Source organism: Podarcis muralis, chromosome 17 (genome assembly GCF_964188315.1).
Source record: "Podarcis muralis chromosome 17, rPodMur119.hap1.1, whole genome shotgun sequence".
Classification (NCBI taxonomy): Eukaryota; Metazoa; Chordata; class Lepidosauria; order Squamata; family Lacertidae; genus Podarcis; species Podarcis muralis.
In genome coordinates, this window is record NC_135671.1 from 15,559,740 (window position 1) to 15,581,165 (window position 21,426).

General features: G+C 45.1%; 1 protein-coding gene across 3 annotated transcripts; it reads left to right on the top strand.

Moving 5' to 3' along the window:
- Nucleotides 1-1,519: 1,519 nt before the first annotated feature.
- Nucleotides 1,520-13,681, top strand: INIP (INTS3 and NABP interacting protein). 3 transcript variants are annotated; one of them, XM_077920970.1, is made up of 6 exons: nt 1,520-1,778; nt 5,024-5,105; nt 9,656-9,758; nt 11,718-11,777; nt 12,198-12,288; nt 13,407-13,681. In XM_077920970.1, exons 2-6 carry the CDS (start codon nt 5,081-5,083, stop codon nt 13,500-13,502), a joined length of 375 nt encoding a protein of 124 aa, XP_077777096.1. In that variant the 5' UTR covers nt 1,520-1,778; nt 5,024-5,080; the 3' UTR covers nt 13,503-13,681. The 3 variants fall into 3 exon arrangements, with proteins under 3 accessions (XP_077777096.1, XP_077777098.1, XP_077777097.1); XM_077920971.1 differs by lacking the exon at nt 1,520-1,778 and adding an exon at nt 1,906-2,133; XM_077920972.1 differs by lacking the exon at nt 11,718-11,777 and having other exon boundaries at nt 1,522-1,778.
- Nucleotides 13,682-21,426: the final 7,745 nt, after the last annotated feature.

Genomic DNA, 21,426 nt, shown 5'->3' on the forward strand with positions numbered 1-21,426 from the left:
TGCAAAGCACATGCATTGGTAGCTGGCCTTCACTGAGTCCACAGAGCCCAGTGTTGTCTGCACTGGCTGGCAGCGGCTCTCCAGGGTTTCAGACCGAACATCCCACATCGACTGAACCTGGGGCCTTCTGCGTACGAAGAGATGTTCTGCGCAGCAGGCACAGGGCATCAAAAGTAGCCACAGAATTCTGCCCATGAGTGAAGGATGTATCAGTCTTTCCCTTTCTTGCATCTATGTTACCAATAGCCACTTTGCTCCCTTGAGATTATTATTTTTTTGCACTCGCTTCCTGTTTCCTTGCCCTGCAGTGTCTGTCAGTGTTATTTCTCACAGACTTACAAAAGATAAAGACTCGACTTCCATTGCTTGGAGTAGAGACTTGCAAGCTTCTTCCGATTCCATTTCATTTGAAAACCATCCACCAGCATGGACAGCAGTGGACCATGGAAAACGCATGGGCGTAGCCAGGAGGGGCAGCTGCTGCCCCCCCCTCAATTCAAGTAAATAAATAAAAATACTTAACTAAAAGTAGAAACTGTAGAAAGATTTGAGATATCTTTTTTTCTGAGCACTTGGGATCAAAAGAAAGTAATTTAAAACATTTCATTCCGAATTTGTTACCAAACTTGGGGTCGCCAGATGTTTGGGGGGGCTACATCTTCCATCATCCCTGACCACTGGTTCTGCTAGCTAGGAATGATGGGAGTTGTAGCCCAATAACAGCTGGAGACCCAAGTTTGGGAAACCCTGTACTAGACAAAACAAAAAAAAAATTCCTTCCAGTAGCACCTTAAAGACCAACTAAGTTAGTTCTTGGTATGAGCTTTCGTGTGCATGCACACTTCTTCAGATACCAGAGCCAGATAGAGGATGATGACAGGTGGGATTCCTGCCCGCCCCAACATACGGTAAATCCTGACCACGCCCATGAGAATTCAGCAGAGAAATTCAGAAATTGAGAGTGCCTTTGAGCGAACAGCAATGTAACATCCCCCACCCTATCAAAAGGTAGAAGCAGATCTTATTTTAATGTCAACATGTGGTTTTAAATTTCAGTTCCATCTACCTACCTACCTACCATTTTCTGCAAAATGCAAACCGATCGCTATTATTATCAAGTTGCGGTTGTGTATGCGTGTGTGTAAACGTCGTGTCTAAGAGAGAGTGGCAACAGCCCCGCAGCGTAGTCCAGTGCAACTATGCAGTTAGAGACCTCCAATAAAAAAACCAAAACGTAGCTAGTCCTTAAGAATAATAATAATTGAACAACAGTTGGGATTCTTCAACAGCGCCGATTTGGATTTCCAGCCAGAAATCCCACTCACGGAAAAAAACAGCAGCAAAGATAGTCTTTGCTAACATTGCCCTCATCGGACACCGTCCTAAGTCGCTCGTTTGTCCTCATCAAAGCATCACGCGAAAGTTCCAACTCAGCTCGGAAGCTGGCAGACGTGCGGCACCCCTACACTTTATATAAGTCTGCAGAGAGGCTAGATCGTTTTATTCTACCCTTTTCAGACGCCGCTAGAGATCGAGCGGTGGGGAAGGAAAGGGCGGCGAGTTTCCTCTCGCCGCGCGCACGCGCAGACGCGGCGAAGCGAGTTCACCGCTCCTTCATCGGGAACGTCAAGTTCGGAGGGAGCATCCCAACCGAGGAAGAGGGGGAGCCGCGGGAGAGCCCATCTGTGCAAACGGGGGTGGGGAGAGCAAAGGAGAGAAAAGGGAGAGCAAACAACCCACGTGAAGGATAGGGATGAATTGGGATTCCCACCTGCCAGGTATTTTAAACTGGGGCGGGGCTATTTATTTATTTATTTATTTGTTGGCTGAACATCTCAATCCGCTAGTCTCTGTCCCCTCGCCTACCCACTATGCAGACTTATTTTTATTTTTTAAATAATGATTAGGAGATGGTAACCCTCCTTGTTCCTGCTTCAGTGCAAAGGAGTGTAAGGAAGGGAGGAGGGAGGAGGAGGAGTCAGGGTTACCAAATAAGAGCAGAGAGGAGCAACAGCTTTGGGCATAGTTTAGTAGAAAGTGTAATAAATCATTGTTAAATTGGTGCAGATTTCTGCTGGCCTGCTCAAATAATGCATCGACTAGCTTTGTAACTCTGATGGGATTTAGTCTCAGGTAGGTGGGTATAGAATTGCAGCCTTTTTGTGGGTTTTATTTTCTTTTTTTAAAAAAAGCTTGTCACAAGGTTGTGCATATGTATTTAGCAAGCATTTGTTTTATACAGGGTTGTTTGTAGGGTGCTAGTCCCACCAGGTTCTCTGCTCCACTCTCTTCTCAGCTTTGACTGGTTGAGAACAGTAAGGCTGCCTATTCTTTTTCTGGGCAAGACAGCTTGGTCATTATTGCCTGTGTAACAAACTAAGGGAAAGAGGGCCTTCTCGGTGGTGGCACCCACCCTGTGGAACGCCTTCCCATCAGATGTCAAGATAAGTAACAAGATAAGCTTTAGGAGACATCTGAAAGCAGCCCTGTATAGTATATAGTGTATATGTTGGAAGCTGCCCAGAGTGGCTAGAGCAATCCAGTTAGATGGATGGGGTACAAATAATAAAATTATTATTATTTTAGAGTCTTATTGCCATATCTCATTCTAAGAAGAGCTTTACCTACTGACAATTGGCCCACAGGTGTGTGCAGGATGTTTCATAAGGGTGTGCACTCCCCCACTCTCTGACCACCCTAGATATCAAAATTTGGGATGATCTTTGAGGAAGAGATTGGGAACATTTTGTTTGTTTGTTTAACTGCACTTTATTGCATGATCTAAACCTTAAACTGAGGTTAACCTGAACTGTGGTTTGTTGAAACAAACTACCTTCTGAGCTTTTCTAGTGTTCAAAATGAGCCAGTATTTTTTGCCAGCTTAATTCTCCTCCTCTGAACAAATGGGTGACCAGCTGCCCCTGAGCCTTGGATATCTGGATTCCCATTGGTCCATTTTATTTATTTTAAAGCATTTTTATCCCATCTTTCATGGGGGGGGGGAACCAAGGTGGGTTGCAATGAGTAAAAAATAAAAGCTGCAATACCATACACATTAAAAAACAAGCTACTAAATAGGAACAGCAGTGGGGAAAATAACAGTAGGAAGCACCCTGTTAAATTAATTTTAAGGTAAAGGTAAAGGTACCCCTGCCCATACGGGCCAGTCTTGACAGACTCTAGGGTTGTGCGCCCATCTCACTCAAGAGGCCGGGGGCCAGCGCTGTCCGCAGACACTTCCGGGTCACGTGGCCAGCATGACAAAGCTGCATCTGGCGAGCCAGCGCAGCACACGGAAACGCCGTTTACCTTCCTGCCAGTAAGCGGTCCCTATTTATCTACTTGCACCCAGGGGTGCTTTCGAACTGCTAGGTTGGCAGGTGCTGGGACCGAACAACAGGAGCGCACCCCGCCGTGGGGATTCGAACCACCGACCTTTCAATCGGCAAGCCCTAGGCGCTGAGGCTTTTACCCACAGCGCCACCCGCGTCCCTAATTTTACTGCACAGTTAAAAGCAAAAGGCCTTTCTGGAAAAGGAAGCCTTCCCTCAGGTGAGAGTCAAGGCACAGCTGCTGAGGAGCCATTTTCCCTGGTACCAATGAAATGTATTCCAGTGGTTGTTGGCATACACGGGATGGGAGACTTCCAGTGACGAGGTCAGAAAGCAGGCAGGTTCATACCTGTGAGCCTTCAGGTATCCTCATCCTTAGCCGTAAAAGGTAAAGGACCCCTGGATGGTTAAGTCCTGTCAAAGGCGACTATGGGGTTGCGGGGCTCATCTCGCTTTCAGGCTGAGGGAGCCGGCGTTTGTCCAGAGACAGCTTTCCGGCTGATGTGGCCAGCATGACTAAACCGCTTCTGGCGCAATGGGACCCCATGACAAGTGCCACAGCGCACGGAAATGCTGTTTACCTTCAAAGGACTTTTAAGACCATCACTAACAAATCAGTGCAGCTGTTTCTGAAAGTGGGCCGATTGCTTGCAGGTAGCAGCTCCAGTAACAACCTGCTAGCCACTGGCGAAGGAAGAAGAGTGCGGGGGGAGCACACTGCCCCTGGCAGCGCAATCCCAGTGGGGTGCCATTGCAGCTGCCCCCCCCCGCGGCGCTGGGAGCCACGCCCCTGCAGGCGACAGGCCACGCCCCCAGGACGCATGCCACATCCCTGCGGGCGACGCACCACACCCTCAGGATGTGCGCCACATCCCTGCGGGCGACGCACCACGCCCCGGCACGTGTGCCAGCCCCGCCCTCGCCTGCTCTCTGCCCCCCCCCCCCCGGGTGCAGGAGCATGAAGCTCTGCCACTGCTGCCTGCTGCATTTATGTGCAGGTTTTCAATGCAATGATCTTTTTAAACAAAAAACAAAAACTGATCTTTATACCGTGAAAGCTTATGCTGCAATAAACCTGTTAATCTTTGTGTTTGCTATACAGTGGTACCTCGCAAGACGAATGCCTCGCAAGACAAAAAACTCGCTAGACGAAAGGGTTTTCTGTTTTTTGAGCTGCTTCACAAGACGATTTTCCCTATGGGCTTGCTTCGCAAGACGTAAACGTCTTGCAAGTTTGTTTCCTTTTTCTTAACACCGTTAATACAGTTGCGACTTGACTTCGAGGAGCAACTCATAGCACGCGGTGTGGTAGCCTTTTTTGAGGTTTTTGAAGACTTCGGTGATTTTTGAAGCTTTTCCAAAACTTTCCTGACACCGTGCTTCGCAAGACGAAAAAAATTGCAAGGCGACAAAACTCGGGGAACTAATTAATTTCGTCTTGCGAGGCACCACTGTAATTGTCTTTTACTGTTTTAATGGTATTTTATATTTTATTTTATATATTGTTGCAGCCTGCCGTCTTATATTGTACAAATTGGCAGCACTGAAATACTGCTATAAAGAAATAAAACCAACCTAGCTTCTACTTTGTATTGTTTGCAACCATTCCCAAGAGTTGGGATGGAGCTATTGCTGAACTTTGGAGTTGTATGCCTTTATGTTCACACATTAATTTCTGTTCATTTTGATAGGTTTTCACATAACAGGTTATAGCTGCTTCTTGTTAAATTAAGGGGGAACCTGGCAAGATGGCTTCCAATCCTCCTGGACAAGGTAAATGTTGCATTTCCGTATAACTAGGACCACAGATTCTCTTTTATGTGGAAAAACATGAAATATCCCTGCTAGCTTAGAAATCAGCGTTAGAAATAATTAGAAATCAATGTTAGAAATGTCCTGAGGCAGTAAATCACCCTGGGTGAATTGGCTGAAAAAATAGGGAAACTGATAGGTGGATAAGGAAATCCTACTGTCATTGAAGATTGTATTACCTGAAGCTTCTGAATGTGTAACTTGACTGTTATGGGGAAAGGTTGTGGAGCCTATACCCAGGGATCAGTTTTGTAAAATGAACTTTTCTCTCATCATCAGTGCTTAAAATAATAATAATAAAGCATTGGTCTGTTGGTTGTTTTTGCCGTGTGAGAGTATATAAAAAGAGAACCATTCATGGAACATTTCCTCTTTCTGTAATATGTGTTAATATAGAGTTGACTCTTTTCCTCATTAAACTATCCTAATTGTGGTTGCCAGACCTCCAGGTCTGATCTTGAGTCTCAAAGCTTGACTGGCCCCCTCCTGGTGGCTGATGAAGGGCTTGAGTCTCCAGGTGCCTGAGAGTGCCGTAAATATATACCATATTTTTCACTCTATAGGACGCACTTTTTCCCCTCCAAAAATTGAGGGGAAATGTGTGTGTCCTGTGGAGCGAATGCAGGCTCCTTGGCTTCAGTGATAGCAACACTAAGCCTCCAAAGCGCAGAGGGAGTGCTCCCTCCGCGCTCTGGAGGCTTTGTGTTGCTTTCGCTGAAGCCTGGAGAGCGAGAGGCGTCAGTGCACACTGACCCCTCTCGCTCTCCAGGCTCCAGGGATAGCAGCGCACAGCCCCTCCAGCAGGGAGAGGCTGAACGGGGCTATGGCTTTTTTCTCCGGAAGGGAGAGGTTGCGCAGCCTGTACACTGCTCTTTGGGGCTGGGGGGGGGGGTATTTTTTTTTCTTGAACCCCCCCCCCCCCCGAAAAACTAGGTGTGCCCTATGGAGCGAAAAATACTGTATATTAATATTAAGAAGCCTGTACATGTTGCTCGCAAACTGACAGGAGCTGGCTGCAGATTATTGCATTGGGGAGTGTCTCCCCTCTCCCCTCCACTCTCCCAATTAACCTCCATCACCAAAGGCATCAGCAGGGTTGCCTTGGGTCTCAAGAATGGGCCCTGAAATCTCAGGGTCTGTGATGCTCCTGACCTGGCAAACCTAATCTAATTTAAAGTCACAATACATTTCAGAATTGTGTTATTCTTTGTGAAGGGTAAGGACCGGGACCTTTTTATTTAGCATTTAAATCACTAGTCCTAATACATAGCCTCCAACTTGAGGGCATTAATTAGTCTTTATGTGCAGATTTCCCCAAGGACACCACATCCATAATGCCTTGCATTATTCTGTCTATGTGGTCACAGTTATTGGAGGCAAGTAAAATATTCATACTTTAATAATTCAAAGGAAATCTAATAAGCGACATGAATTCTCCTTAATTGTTACTGAACATGTGGGAGAATACATCAGAATATAGTTTGTTGTAAGAAAGAAAGAGGTTGAGAGAATTGGCTTGTAGATGGTAATTGTGCGAGATGCAATTAGGTTATTATAAGTGGTGCAGTAATCGCTTACACCAACCTTCCCCAACCGGGGGCCCTCTAGATGTTGCTGGACTCTGATTCCCATGAGCCCTAGCCAACATGCCTAATAGCCAAGGATGATGGGAATTGGCAGTCCACCAACAGGTGACGGGCACCACGTTGGGGAAGGCAGAGCTACTGTATTCTGTTTCTAAGCTTTGCTATTCTGTGTGTGGATGATTATTGAGGTCCAGAATTTGGTTCTCTGGTTCAGAAGGGCAGGATCTCTACCACCAGGAGAGACCTTAGCCTGGCTTTCTGAAAAATAGCAGAATATCCTCCGTAAAATTCTACAGCACCCTGGAAAGTACATGCATTCTTCCTCTCAGCAGAAAGTCCAAGTCAAGCCCATTTCTTGTGTTTATTATAGTGTAATTTTATGTTGTGAACTGCCTTGAGATCTACGAATGAAGGGCGATATGCAAATTATTATTATTATTATTATTATTATTATTATTATTATTATTATTAGCTTTTTTCTGGGGGGACGCAGGGGTATGCATACCCCTAAATATTTTGCGAATCTAGCGGGAGGAGAAACTAAAACAATTAAAATTTTAAGTCTCTTCTCTAGCACGGTGAATCGTCAGTTCTGTTGCTATCCCCGATGGTGTCTTCATTTCCTGTCAGTGTGTTTCCTGAGTCTCAGACAGAAGCGGTTAATGAGAGTACCCCTAAACATTTTTTTAGAAAAAAAAGCACTGATTGTGATTGTGATTATGATTATTTTGTAAATGGCACATAGTCAAGTGTGCTAATCCCTGACTCTGAGGTGATCATTGGAGGCTTGGACTGAGGAGGAAAACATCACCTCCTGTGCTTTCTCCTTGGTCCAAGGCAAGCTTCCAGAGCATCAGAGAGGCCAGGATCTGAAATCCTGGAGACCTGTGGCCAGTCAGTATCCCTTATTGACTTAGTGGACCATTGGTCTGATTTGGAATGAAGAAGCTTCCAGTAGGCATATGTGTGGCTATTTCTCAGCTAGAGTACTAACTTGGTAAAGAGACTTTGGCATTCAAAAACAAAACAACCTCTCTTTGTCCTGCAAGATTCTTGCATTGTATGGGGTTGGACTAGATGACCCCTATGGTCCCTCCCAGCTCTACAATTCTACAACTCTGCTTATTTGCCATGTTTGTGTGCTCAGCTCCTTAAATAGGCATTCCTGGAAGAACTGTGTTCTCATGTATTTGTACATTGGCTTAATGCAGGGTTTTCCCAAACTTGGGTCTCCAGCTGCTTTCGGACTACAACTCACATCATCCCTAGCTAGCAGGACCAGTCGTCAGGAACTGTAGTCCAAAAACAGCTGGAGCCCGAAGATTGGGAATCACTGGTTTAATGGAATACTGGACCGTCTCTTGAGTCAGTAGATGTTTGGTGTAATGTCTCTAACAGCAATTAACTTGTACAGGATGGAGTGTTCTGAACAGGCCCAAAGGAGGGCTTGTGGGAGCAGCTGGGTGCAGGGATGACAAAGGAGGGTGTCAAAAACGCCAGCACGATCAGTTCTAGTGCTGTAATGAAAGAAAGAAAGGTGTAGACTGACAGCAAGTCAGCCTGCCAGGTCTCTCAGCCTTTACAGATGCATCAAAGAGATGGCTTGCTTGCACCCAAGCAAACATCTGAAGGCAGCCCTGTTTAGGGAAGTTTTTAATGTTTGATGTTTTGTCGCTTTATTATTATTATTATTCTATGGGGGGCTGCCCAGTGTGGCTGGGGAAACCCAGCCAGATGGATGGGGTATAAATAATAAATAATAATAATAATAATAATAATAATAATAATAATAATAATAATAATAATAATAATATTATTCCTACATTCTTTCTACACAAAGCAGCGTTTGTCACTTTGGCCAGGCCTCCCCATCACTTCACCTCCCCAGATGAGGGCATAGGTGGCAAATACCCAAATCTTAACAGATCGTTCCCCTTTCTGGGCTGAGAGCCCAGAACCCCAAGCCCACAGATAAGGAAAACATCAAAGCAAGTCCATTAGCTTATATCAAAGCAAGTGGATATAAGCATAAATGAGCTCATGGTGACAACCACCACCACCAATTAATTGTGGGGTTGTATTGAGTACCAAGATGGCGTTTGCAGAGTTCCCAGAACAATTCACCTTTGGTTCAATGCTCTGAGCAAGGGCTGTTCACTTTAAAAGTAAAATATGTATGTCTCATCCCACATTCCCACACACCAAGGAGCTCAAGGTCATGCCTGTGAGCTGCCTCCCTCTCCCCATTTTATCTTCACAACAGCTATGGGAAGGATGTCCAGCTGAGCACCAGTGACTGGCCCAAGGTCACCCAGTGAGCTCTATGGCTGGGTGGGCATTTGAACCCTGGTGTCCTGGGTCCTAGCCCAATGCCCTAGCTACTGCACCATGACTGGCTCCAACAACCAAAACTCTGAATCTTAAGATTTTATCCTGTTCCTATGAGTGGCAGAAGAACACAGACACATATATAGGCCTGATTTTTGCCAATCAGCCATGGCACGAGAGTTTCACACATTGTATAAATTATTCTGGTCACAAATGTTTGCCATTTATAGACTAAGATGGTTGGGATGGTCAGGAATCTATGCCGAGGTATTTCTAATGGAGGAAGCAGTGCTTTTAATATCAGAAACCTTCTTGCAGTGTAAAACAGACAGCTCTTGAAAGCCAGGCTCGAGATTAAAGACTTATTTAAATGGTTAGTATGGATGACATTGTTAGGAAGGTATTTCATGTTGTTAATGAGGAGAGGAGAAAGGAAAGTTATAAATAGACTTCAAGGATTGTGCTCGTTGGCTCTGAAGATTAATATATTCATCATTGATATTCATCATCATTCGCTTGGGAGAGGCTTGAAGCCAGTAGGGTTACAAGGTAATAGGATGCATCAGTAACATTTTACATTCCTCTCACACTTCCCAGGCTTTCAAAATAAGAACAGGGTTGCGATCTTGGCTGAGCTCGACAAAGAGAAGAGGAAGCTACTGATGCAAAACCAGTCTTCCACGAATCACCCCGGAGCCAGGTACAGTATGTTTAGAGACCTGTCTCTTTCTTTCAGTCTTGCTCTCAGATCAAAGAGGAAAGCCACATGCAGCTTTCTCATGTCAGCTGCATGTTCATCCAATAAGCCCGTTTCACAACAGAGTTGTGCACTAGTTGTTCCCCAAAACGTAGCTTTGAGGAGGGCAGCCAGCATGTGCCTTGGATTTCTGTCCTCTGACCCTCTCCCATTGCTCTTTCGCTCTGGAAGAGGAGAAGTTAAACACAGTTGGGGTTGCCAAAATTGACTGGGCTTGTGAATGCATTTGCAAACCAGATGAACTGTTGTGAGCACAACACGCAGACAATAGAGTGCTTCTTTCAAATCAAATTTCAGCACGGGCACCTGGGAATGTCTTTTCGGTTGCATGTGTGTCCCACACTAGCAACCCCGATTTGATTTGATTTTAAATCTATTTTCATCCACTCCTCAGACAAAGGTGGCTCTCAAAGGTAGCTAACACACTAAAACCAGTGCTTTTTTTCCTTTTAAAAAACATTTAGGGGTACTCTCATTTTCTTACTCATATTGAAATATGATGCCAAACTTAGATTCACAATATGTTTAGGGATATGTGCACCCCGATAAAAAAGCACTGACTAAAACACACTGATCTTAATAACCACAATATCATATAGCTTTTGTTTGTTTGTTTGTTTGTTGGCTGGTTATTACACCCAACCTTTCCTCCTGCTGGCACCCAGAGGGGCTAATGTAAATCTCAATAAAATGGCAATTGAAATTATCAAGCAGATCAGTAGCAGCTAACCTTTAAAATACAATACTGCAGATCAGAAGTACAAAGCACTATAAGTACATCTTTGTGTAGAAAATTGGGATAGAAGTTATCTAGATAAACGAACAAATTATAAAAATGCAAACACCGAAGGCTGCCAGCAGTAGAAGATGAGAATGTTAGAGCACATATCAAATTCCAGCAGAAGAACCTCAGCAGGTTCCTGGAACACATAAAAGCCAAACATTTTCCCTCTGTGTTACTAAATCTGGGTCCATCTAACTGATTATTGTCTCTGCCTGACTGGCAGCAGCTCTCCACAGAGTTTCAAGAAGGGCACATCTCCATCTCTACCTGGAGACCTTTTGCAAGCAAGGGAGATGCTCTACCTACCACTGAGCTACGACCCTTTCCCAGTTTTTAAAAACCTTTCAGAATAATTTTTTTAAGGAAAGCATAAGTTGTTCATTTCCACACTTAAAAAAACACACACCAGTGTTCTTTACATTTTTATTCCTTCTTAGGTCTATATGTACACAAACTCAACTTAGTGAAGTGCATGTGATTGTTTGATTTCTTAGTTGCTCTATTTCAGCACCAAAACAACTTAATTTTCTCTCTCTCTCTGTCTTTCAAATATTTGTTATAAAATGACATCGAATAGCTCACAGGAGCATTTGTGTGTCTGAACACTTTTATTGCCTATGTAGACATCCAGTTTTTCAGAGCAGTTTGGAAAGCCTCGTAAGGTGAACATAGAGGTGAAGATTTCATCTCTTTATTAGGAGTGCCAAGTTACTACATTGTTGGAGATGCATTTGTATTTTGCCCAGGGAGTACACATAACCAGCTATTTCAGGGCACTTTCCCCCAAGAAAGTAGCAGAACCTCACAGCGGCCAGTCCACACCTTTTCACCATCACCTCCAAGCCTCCCCTTCCAGACGTTGGACCATAGTTTTTCTAGACCTTCGATTTTACAGTAAGCCACTAAGATGTTTAAGTGGAACCTGAAGGGAACAATGAATAAGTGTGACTCTCTCTTATATCAGTTCTTCCTCTTTCCCATCCCCCAAGAGTTTAGCCTAGAACTTGATTTATTGCTCATGGTGTAGTAGTAGTGTTTTTGTGCACTGTTAACTTGTCAACTACGGAGAGACCTTGTCCGGGCTCGATCTCAATGGGAAACTCTTTTCCTGCATACAGAGTTCTGCAGCCACTCTTCCAAACATATGAACTCCCCATCCTGAAGACTATGGACCCCTGGTTAGTAGTGCTGTTTTATTCAGGTATCACTTAGGCAAGTCATTGGGTGGCGCTGGTGAACAAGCAAAAAAACCAAACCCCACAACGTGCCGGGGGTTCCCCTAGCATCATTCTGCTGCATGATTTCCAGCTGACTTCCTTTTGGCTTACTCTGGGGCAGGGCTTTCCTTTCCATTTGACTTGACCTGCCTCCGCTGGGGTGAGTGTTCCAGAACAGAATGGTCCGCCTGGTGTGTGTTGACGCACACTGTCTTGCATGTTCAAATCCCCCCAAAATTTGAAGCCTCGTATTTCCAAGTAGGAGATCATGGAACTTTCTTGACTCTGAAATGTCCACCCCACCCATGATCTCGTGGTGGTTGTTCCCTTTGCTGCACTTGTGTGACGCCTCTCTTTTCCCTTCCTTTCTGTTGCTTGTAGCATCTCTCTAGCTAGATCCTCCCTTAACAAGGATTTCCGCGATCATGCTGAGCAGCAGCACATAGCGGCGCAGCAAAAGGCCGCTCTGCAGGTGAGTTGTCCCAGTCACATATGACTCAGGTTGACAGGATCCATATTTCGTTGGGGTTTTTGTTTTGTTTTTGGTCTTGGTGCGTTGGAAGCTGTTGCTCCTAAGGACCTTTTTGCATGTGGTAGGGACCCAAACTAACATGCATCTTGCAGCTTTATGACTTGCACAGCGATAACATAGTGTTATATCTGAGAATTATTTGTGATGCGGTAATAATAGCATTAGGGACACAGGTGGCGCTGTGGATTAAACCACAGAGCCTAGGACTTGCCGATCAGAAGGTCGGCAGTTCGAATCCCTGCGACGGGGTGAGCTCCCATTGTTCGGTCCCAGCTTCTGCCAACCTAGCAGTTCGAAAGCACGTCAAAGTGCAAGTAGATAAATAGGTACCGCTCTGGTGGGAAGGTAAACGGCATTTCCGTGCACTGCTCTGGTTTGCCAGAAGTGGCTTAGTCATGCTGGCCACATGACCCGGACGCTGTACGCCGGCTCCCTCGGCCAATAAAGCGAGATATGCGCCACAACCCCAGAGTCAGCCACGACTAGACCTTTAATAATAGCATTGGTGCCTGGCTATCCTGTACCACAGGCAGAGGCAAACTCGGCCCTCCAGATGTTTAGGGACTACAACTCCCATCATCCATAGCTAACAGGACCAGTTGTCAGGGATGATGGGAATTGTAGTCTCAAAACATCTGGAGGGCCGAGTTTGCCTGTGCCTGCTGTACCACATTGTTTTTTTCATTTTAGATTCAGGCTCATTTCTCCCCTGCATACTGTCAGGCTGGAATTCAAGCAGCAGAGGATGCAAAGGCAGCCTGAAGAAATTATAGACAACCCCATAAGCATTAGCGCCTGTCTTTTACATTGAATTCCAGATCCTGACTCTTAACAACATTTTAGTTGCCGTACAGAATTAAATCCCATAGATGTCGAAAGGATTAAATCAATCCAACTGTGTTCAGGATTGAAACCTCCAATATAGAGGTTTCGCCACCACCAAACCACCTCTGAATCTGATTTGTGTTTTTCATGCTTGGCTAGCGCCATGGGGAGGCTACTCTTGCATGGGTGTATTTCATGTCCCATTTTCCAGATGTTGTCTCTTCCTCTTCCAGCATGCTCATGCACATTCTTCAGGATACTTCATAACCCAAGACTCCGCCTTTGGAAACCTTATTCTCCCTGTGTTGCCACGGCTTGAGTCAGAGTGAGACAGAGAGTCCTTAGAATGAAGATCGTCCACTACTGCAGCTGCTGCTTCTCCAAACTTTCAGTTGATGGTTTGTGAAAATAAGAGAGGACTCAAAACTGATTTCTTTTTTACTCATTGTAATGGCTTTCATTTTTATTTTTTTATTTTTGGTGGTGGCATTAAACTACTTAAAATGAATTCTCAGGCACCCTGTTTTTCTTTCCTTCGGTTTTCAAAGTTGGATATTACTCTTATGTACTTGAGTTGTGGTTTTCAATCTTTCCTTGTTCTTTTAGTTCAGTTTACTACATGCCCATCAATCTCATTAAGTAACACACTCAATATAGCCCATTAAATAATTCAATAGAGCACACTGAAGCATCGCAGTACTCTACTTGCATTATTTCCATAGTTGTTGCAGAAACCTTGTAAGGTGGGTCAGTATTGTTCTACTGATGTTCCAGATGAGTGTGTGTGTGTGTGAGTGAGAGAGAGAGGGGCGTGTGTGATTTCCTTTCAGCCACCTAGGAAATTGATATTTGTGGTGAGCTTTGAACATTGGGCGTCCAGGACCACAGATCACATACTTAACCAACATTAAAGTGACTATTACGTCACCAGCCTGCCCTGGGTTTGAATATTTTCAGATGTTAGTATTTGTGTGACGTGTGTGTGTTTCAGAATCTGAAGACTGGGGTAAAAGACAAGATTTGACTCAGGTTATTGCAGCAACAACAACAATAACAGCAGCAACAACAACAACAACAATTTATTGATATGCCACCCATCTAACTGGGTGGCTTCCAACAAATCAAAACATCAAACATTAAAAACTTGCCTATATGGGGCTGCCTTCAGATGTCTTCTAAAAGTCAGATTTGTGTTTACTTATTTCTTTGACATCTGACAGAAGGGCGTTCCAGTATAAACTGCACTGGACTTTATGACTTGCTCCCCCACCTGACTCTGCTTATTAAACTGTTGTCAGGTCTTTGACTGCAATAAAGATTGATTGATTGATTGATTGATGATTATTCAGTACAGCATGATGAGTTCTCTCATGGTGGAGTCCAACATCATCGGAAGGATCACAAATTCTCCACCTCTGACGTAGCCCATGATAAACAATTTGTCTGCCACCCTCCCATATTCTTTAGTGATTCCCCCCTCCCCGAAAGAAAGGCACATGTGTATATCGTCATCACATAGAAGTCTTAAGCAGCACACTTGCTTAGTTGTGTAAACATTAACAACAACAACTTTAAAGGAACAAGGTAACAAATGCTGGCAATTTCATGACAGTTCACGACGAGATGCGAGAATGGAAGGTTGTGTGATTAGTGACAACCGTACAATTTCCAGTTGGGTCCTATTACTTACACCCTGTTCATGATAACTCTGTCTGGGGTGTGGGAGATTGCTGCATTTTCTTGAGTACAAAACAATAGGCTTCAATTTTAAGGGAATGGAGCGCCCCTGCAACCAAAGTGCAGATTCGGGAGTGAAGTTTTTAAAAGAAGTGAAGTCATCAGGCCCACGTTGCAGATTTCTTAAAATGAACCACGTTTCAAATTTTGACAAAAGCTCATACCAATAACAAACTTAGCTGGTCTCTAAGGTGCTACTGGAAGGAATTTTTTTTCTTTTGGTTAGAACTGGGTTCTTAATCATGTTCTGCCACAAGAGGGAGTCTGGATAAAAAGAAAAAGAAATACAGCCATATAATCTTCAAGACTGGCAGGACCATAGCTGTGAAAATAAGATCACCAATATGTCTAGGCAAATGAGCTAATATCATGTCTTCTGTCGACAGAAGATTGTGTTGAAAACATTCATGACCACACAACCCAGACCGGTCCAGTTTGGCCCTGATCCAACACTTCTTGTTACATCAGTTCCCAGTTGTGCATTCATAAACCAGCGTTCCTGCGCATGTCTCCCCGCACCTTGCTAGATTGCAATATTTGGATAAGCTTTCATTCACTTCTTCATTTTTGTCATTGCTCATCTCAAAATTGCCCATCCAAATGTAGTTGGCTTCCTACTTCAGCTAGCCCACCGTTAGCCAGTAGGCTGAGAATGCAGGTGGCGCTGTGGTCTAAACCACAGAGCCTTGGGCTTGCCAATCAGAATGTTGGCGGTTTGAATCCCCATGACGGAGTGAGCTCCCGTTACTCGGTCCCTGCTCCTGCCAACCTAGCAGTTCAAAAGCACATCAAACTGCAAGTAGATAAATAGGTACCACTCCGGCGGGAAGGTAAACGCCGTTTCGGTGCACTACTCTGGTTCGCCAGAAGCAGCTTAGTCATGCTGGCCACATGACCCGGAAGCTGTCTGCGGACAAACGCCGGCTCCCTCGACCTATAGAGCGAGATTAGCGCCACAACCCCAGAGTCGTCCCCCACTGGACCTAACGGACCTTTAGCCGGTATGGCTACTGGTGAAATATAATGGGAGTTTTCATTCAAAAGAACTGGTGGGCACCAGGGTGGGCACCAGGGTGGGGAAGACCATTCTAAGCTATGGGTCCACAAGACTGGAGCCAGCCATGCTCAAGGGGCAGTTATGTTCAGTATGAGTCTTATCTTTTGATAATTTGAACCACTTTTACATTTCATAGAATTGCAGAACTGGAAGGGGCCATGAGAACAAATCAAGATTTAGAAAGGCTGCATGACTTTTATCACAGAGAATTGTAGAGTTGGAGGGACACTGAGGGTCATCTAGTCCAGCCCACTGCAATGCAAGAATCTCAGCTAAAGCACACATGACAGATGGCCATCCAACCTCTATTTAAAAACCTCCAAGGAAGGAGAGCCCACAACCTCCCAAGGAAGGCAGTTCCACTGTCAAACAGCTCTTAATATCAGAAATGTCCTGATGTTTAGTCAGAATTTCATTTCTTGTAACTTGAAGCCATGGGTTCAAGTCCTACCCTCCAGAGCAAGAGAAAACAAGCTTGTTCCATTTCCCAGGCAACAGCTCTTGAGATACTTGAAGATGGCTGTTGTATTTCTCAGTCTCATCTTTTCCAGGCTAAACATACCCAGCTCCTTCAAGTGCTCCCCGTAAGGCATGGTTTCCAGACTCTTCATCATCTTGGTTGCCCTCTTCTGCACATTTTCCAGCTTGTCAACATCCTTAAATTGTGCTGTCCAAATTTGGACACAGTATTCCAGGTGTGGTTTGATGAAGGCAGAATGGAGTGGTACTATTCCTTCCCTTGATCTGGACAGTATACTTCTGTTGATACAGCCTAGAATAGCATTAGCTTTTTTTTTTTTTTGCTTCTGCATCACACATATAGGAGCTCAGGTCTCTTTGTCATTTACCTTTCATGGGATTTCAGGACTCTACATACAGCTCCATGTGATTCTCCCATGGTTTGGAGTACAGCATATTTCACTTATAAAATGCAGAAACGTTTCAAAATTCACACTCCAGAACTGAACTATATAGGTACAAAATTCACTGGGGTTTTCTTCAGAACTAAGGAAAATCCAATGCTCCGGTGAATGACATGCTTTTTTTTCTTTGTCTGATGTTTAAAATTGTTTCTAAAATGGAAACATTTTCTCCCCCCTCCTGTTTCTGACACTATTTTGCTTCTCATGATCTATTTGCTGTCAAATGGATTCCAGGCAGCCATAAGTTAATATACTCCTGGGCTTGCCTAATGCACACAGCCCCATATAAATTGTGAAATCTTCCCATTTGACAGCTCACTGCTGACTTCAGAAGGGGGGAAATTTGCTGTAAATAATTATTAACAGTGAATTACAAACTGTATCCTACAGTCCCACCATAAATATGTCAGCTTTCTCAAAACAGGGAAAGAGGCTTTTATGAGCAACGAAGCCAGCGTTCGGTGAATCACTGTCAGATCTTTCCTAGGTGGGGTGCAATTTATTATTTACCAGCTAACAGCAGTGTTTTTGAACTATGCAGTATTTGTTGTTTACGTTCAGGGATGTAATTGTGTCTCTAATCCCTTTGTAGTCTGGCCTAGGTAAAAGAACTGGAAAAAAACAGCTTGCAGCAGGAAGAAGTGGGAGAAATACCCTCAGGAAATCAAAGCTAGGTAGGAACTCCTATGCATGTAAATCAGCAGCAATATTTTGCCATCATTAACCGTCAGAGAAAGGCAAGCCTTGCATAACACGAGGCTGCATACTCAGCATACACTGAATGCACAATTCCCCCTGAAGAATGCTGGGAACTGCCGTTTGTTATCGGTGCCGGAAATTGTAGCTCTGTGAGGGGACACCTGTGACCCATTCAAATGTGGTTGACTCAAACTCTCGTCAGTCCCAGCCAAGATGGTCAATGGTCAGGGATGAAAGAGAAGGTGGCATTCACAAACATCTGGAGGGCAAAAGGTTAGGCACCCCCTGGTGTACACGATTGTGCTGCAAAACATACTATTTGGATCCTGGGCTTTCAAACACTAAATAGTGGGGTAGGAGAGCTGAAAATTATGCCAATACATCTCACAATACATCTGTCAATACATCTGGCAACCAATGTGCCACTTTGGTTTCAGATAGTACAGGGGTAGAAGAATCTAAAAAGCCCACGACACACATTTTCAGAGCCCTCTAGCAGCTGTGGTGGCTCCTTTAGCAGAATTCATGTATTTAGCATGAACTCTGGAAGGGTATACAGTGGTACCTTGGTTTAAGAGCAGCTTAGTTTATGAACAACTTGGATTCATAACGCTGCAAACCCAGAAATAGGTGTTTTGGTTTGTGAACTTTGCCTTGGAATAAGAACATGTTCCGTTTCCTGTTGAGTGTGTTGCATTTGTAAATTGAGTCCCCCGCTGCTATGGGAAAGCGCGCCTTGGTTTAAGAAGATTTTGGTTTAAGAACGGACTTCTGGAACAGATTAAGTTTGTAAACCAAGGTACCACTGTACAGCCATACCTTGGATCTCAAACGCCTTGGCTCCTGAACAAATCGGCTCCCAAATGATCGAAACCCGATGCACAAGCTGCAGGAGCTTCCTGCAGCCAATGGAGGAGGAAGCCGTTCAGCGCCTGAGGCAGCGCACCCAAGGGCAGGGCGAGCTGTTCATAGGGGTAGCGTGAGCCGGCCAAAGGGGCGGGCGAGGGCGGGGCGAGCCACCTATGGAGTGGGGCACACTGCGGGGCTCTGGAGTCTGCCTGCCTCCTCCCACTCAGCCTCCCACTCGGTCCAGTATATCTGAAGGAGCGTCTCCACCCCCAACGTTCTACCCGGACACTGAGGTCCAGCACTGAGGGCCTTCTGGCGGTTCCCTCATTGCGAGAAGTGAGGCTACAGGGAACCAGACAGAGGGCCTTCTCGGTAGTGGCGCCCTCCCTGTGGAACGCCCACCACCAGATGTCAAAGAGAACAACAACTACCAGACTTTTAGAAGATATCTGAAGGCAGCTCTGTTTAGGGAAGCTTTTAATGTTTGATGTATTACAGTATTTTAATATATATATTTTGGAAGCCGCCCAGAGTGGCTAGGGAAGCCCAGCCAGATGGGCAGGGTATAAATAATAAATAATAAATTATTATTATTATTATTATTATTATTATTATTATTATTATTATCCCTACAGCTGGGGGGGGGGAGGCAGCAGGCAGACCGTTTGGGCAGCATGGAGCCTGCATGGGCCCAAGCCACTGTGTCTCTCCCAGGAGAGACGTGTGGCTCGGGCGCGCTGCAGGCCCCGTGGTGAGTGCCGCCCGGCATTTTGTCACACACACACCCAATGGTGACACCTAGGGCGGACCGCACACACTGCACCCCCCTTCCTCTGCCCCTGCCTGCAGCCAATCAGAAGTCGTGCTTTGGTTTTCGAATGTTTAGGAAGTCGAACGGACTGCCAGAACAGATTCTGTTCCACTTCCAAGGTACGGCTGTATTCGATTCTCACCAAACTAACGCTACTCCACTGAAAGACACCTTTGCAAATTATGCACAAGCTGCTAAAAAGCATGCCAATATTAGTTTGGGATGACCTGCTTTCTATGTGGCCACCTCATGCTGATGCAATCCATCGCACAACTTAAAGGGCACACACTATGACACAATATAAATGGCCGACTCAAACATTAAAGCATCATTCAGTTTGTTACTCATAAAAAGTCACCAGTGAAACTTTAAAGGCCCCAAACAAATGCTCTCTCTTGTCCCCCCCCCCCATGCTCCCCCATCTCCCCCCCCCCCACATCAAGTGCTGGCAGGTTGGTTATCCTCTTGTGTCATTCATCCCTAGCCAGCGGCGGAGCAAGCCGATTGGGCGCCTGGGACGGCGCGTGTGCCCTGCGCCTAGGGGCGGGGCCAGCTGGGGCAGGACGCTCCATGGGGACTCTAAGCCTCCTCCCACTCAGCCACCCTATAGCTGCGGGGGAGGCAGCAGGCAAACCATTTGGGGCAGTGTGGAACCTGCGGACGCCCAAGCCACTGCGTCACTCCCACCCGGCATTTTGTCACCCCTCTCAGTGGTGACACCCGGGGCAGCCTGCCCCCCACCGCACACACCCTTCCTCTGCCCCTTCTCTAGCCTACCACTATAGAGGAATGATTATGCTGAATCAGGGGCAGCGGTAACAAAGAGCAGAGGTCAGATGGCAGTCATATTAGACGGAGAAGAAGTGGGAAACTCCAGCCCAGATCCAGGACACCCCTTTAGAGCGAGGGAAAGTGAGCATGAGAGAGGGAGAGATAAGTTGTAGAGAGAAAGTGTCACCGCAGTGTTTGCAAGAAGAAACAATCCTTGCTTTGTTTTGATGCTTCACATCCAGTGAAGAGGCTGGAATGAACTAACCAGCACAAACCAGGCAGTTTTGGTTCCACACAAAAGAACAGCACTGAGGTGGTGAGTCTAGGAAGGAGAAGGACACACACGACCATGGTTGTACCCCACCACCCCTCATATTTCATTGAACTAGTTACTGAGGCAGCGTGGTGTATTATTATTACAGTTACTATTATCATGCGTCTAACCTTGTCTCTGGGTGACTAAATTCAACTCTTTCAGCCGCCTCACCCAAAGTGGAAAGTTTCCTTTGTGTAACGCTCACCATCAGATTAATTTAGTGGATTCCTAGGAAACAAAGACAGATTCTTGACCTTGGTATGTCCCTGCAATGTTACATTTATCAGTTGTTGACAGCTAAAGCCTCAGAATTTTGGAAATGGCTATTTTTGCCCCCATCCTTTAATCATCAAAAGAATTTGTTGCCTAATTGACGGTCCTGGTGTTTCGATATCAGAGACATCCTAGGATGTTCCACATCTGACTGTAGCACTTGTAAGAAGAAAGAAAATGGCACCAACTGCCTAAACTTCAAAGGGTAAGAGGGGAGACAGTGCTGTGACTGAAACCGTGCCAGCAGTGTACTGAAATCAACACACCTTATATCTCAAATTAAATTAGCTTTTGTCTCTTGTCGCAAATCTGAACCTCTCAGGAGGGTAGCCACAAAGACTGTGTGAAAATAACAATCCTTTTCCAAGTAATTGGCTCCCAGCTTCTTTCTCGGCAAAAGGTCAGGTTTTACAAGGGATGCTTTCAAAAACAGAGTCTCAGGAGTCCAGTAATGGCCACTTAATATATAGTAGAGTTTACTTTTGCTGCTGATAGCTTTCCAGAGAGAAAACACTAAGTAATATATCTCTGGGAGTGCAGATAATAAAGGGTCTAGAGAAACCAGAAACTTTTGATGAACTTCATTGTATTTACAATATTGTTCTGGGCAATATTGTTTGCTGGTTTCCTCTCAATTTCAGACCTTACGGCGTATTTCCATTGCTGGACTGTTGTCATTCTTTTACAGAAAGGATACGTCTCCTCCACAAATATGCCTGCAGTGTTCCCACAACAAACTAGATGGCTTACATAGGAGACAGCTTATGACTTGTGTTTGTGTAAATATTATGGCATACATTTTGTTTTAATTGGTGTT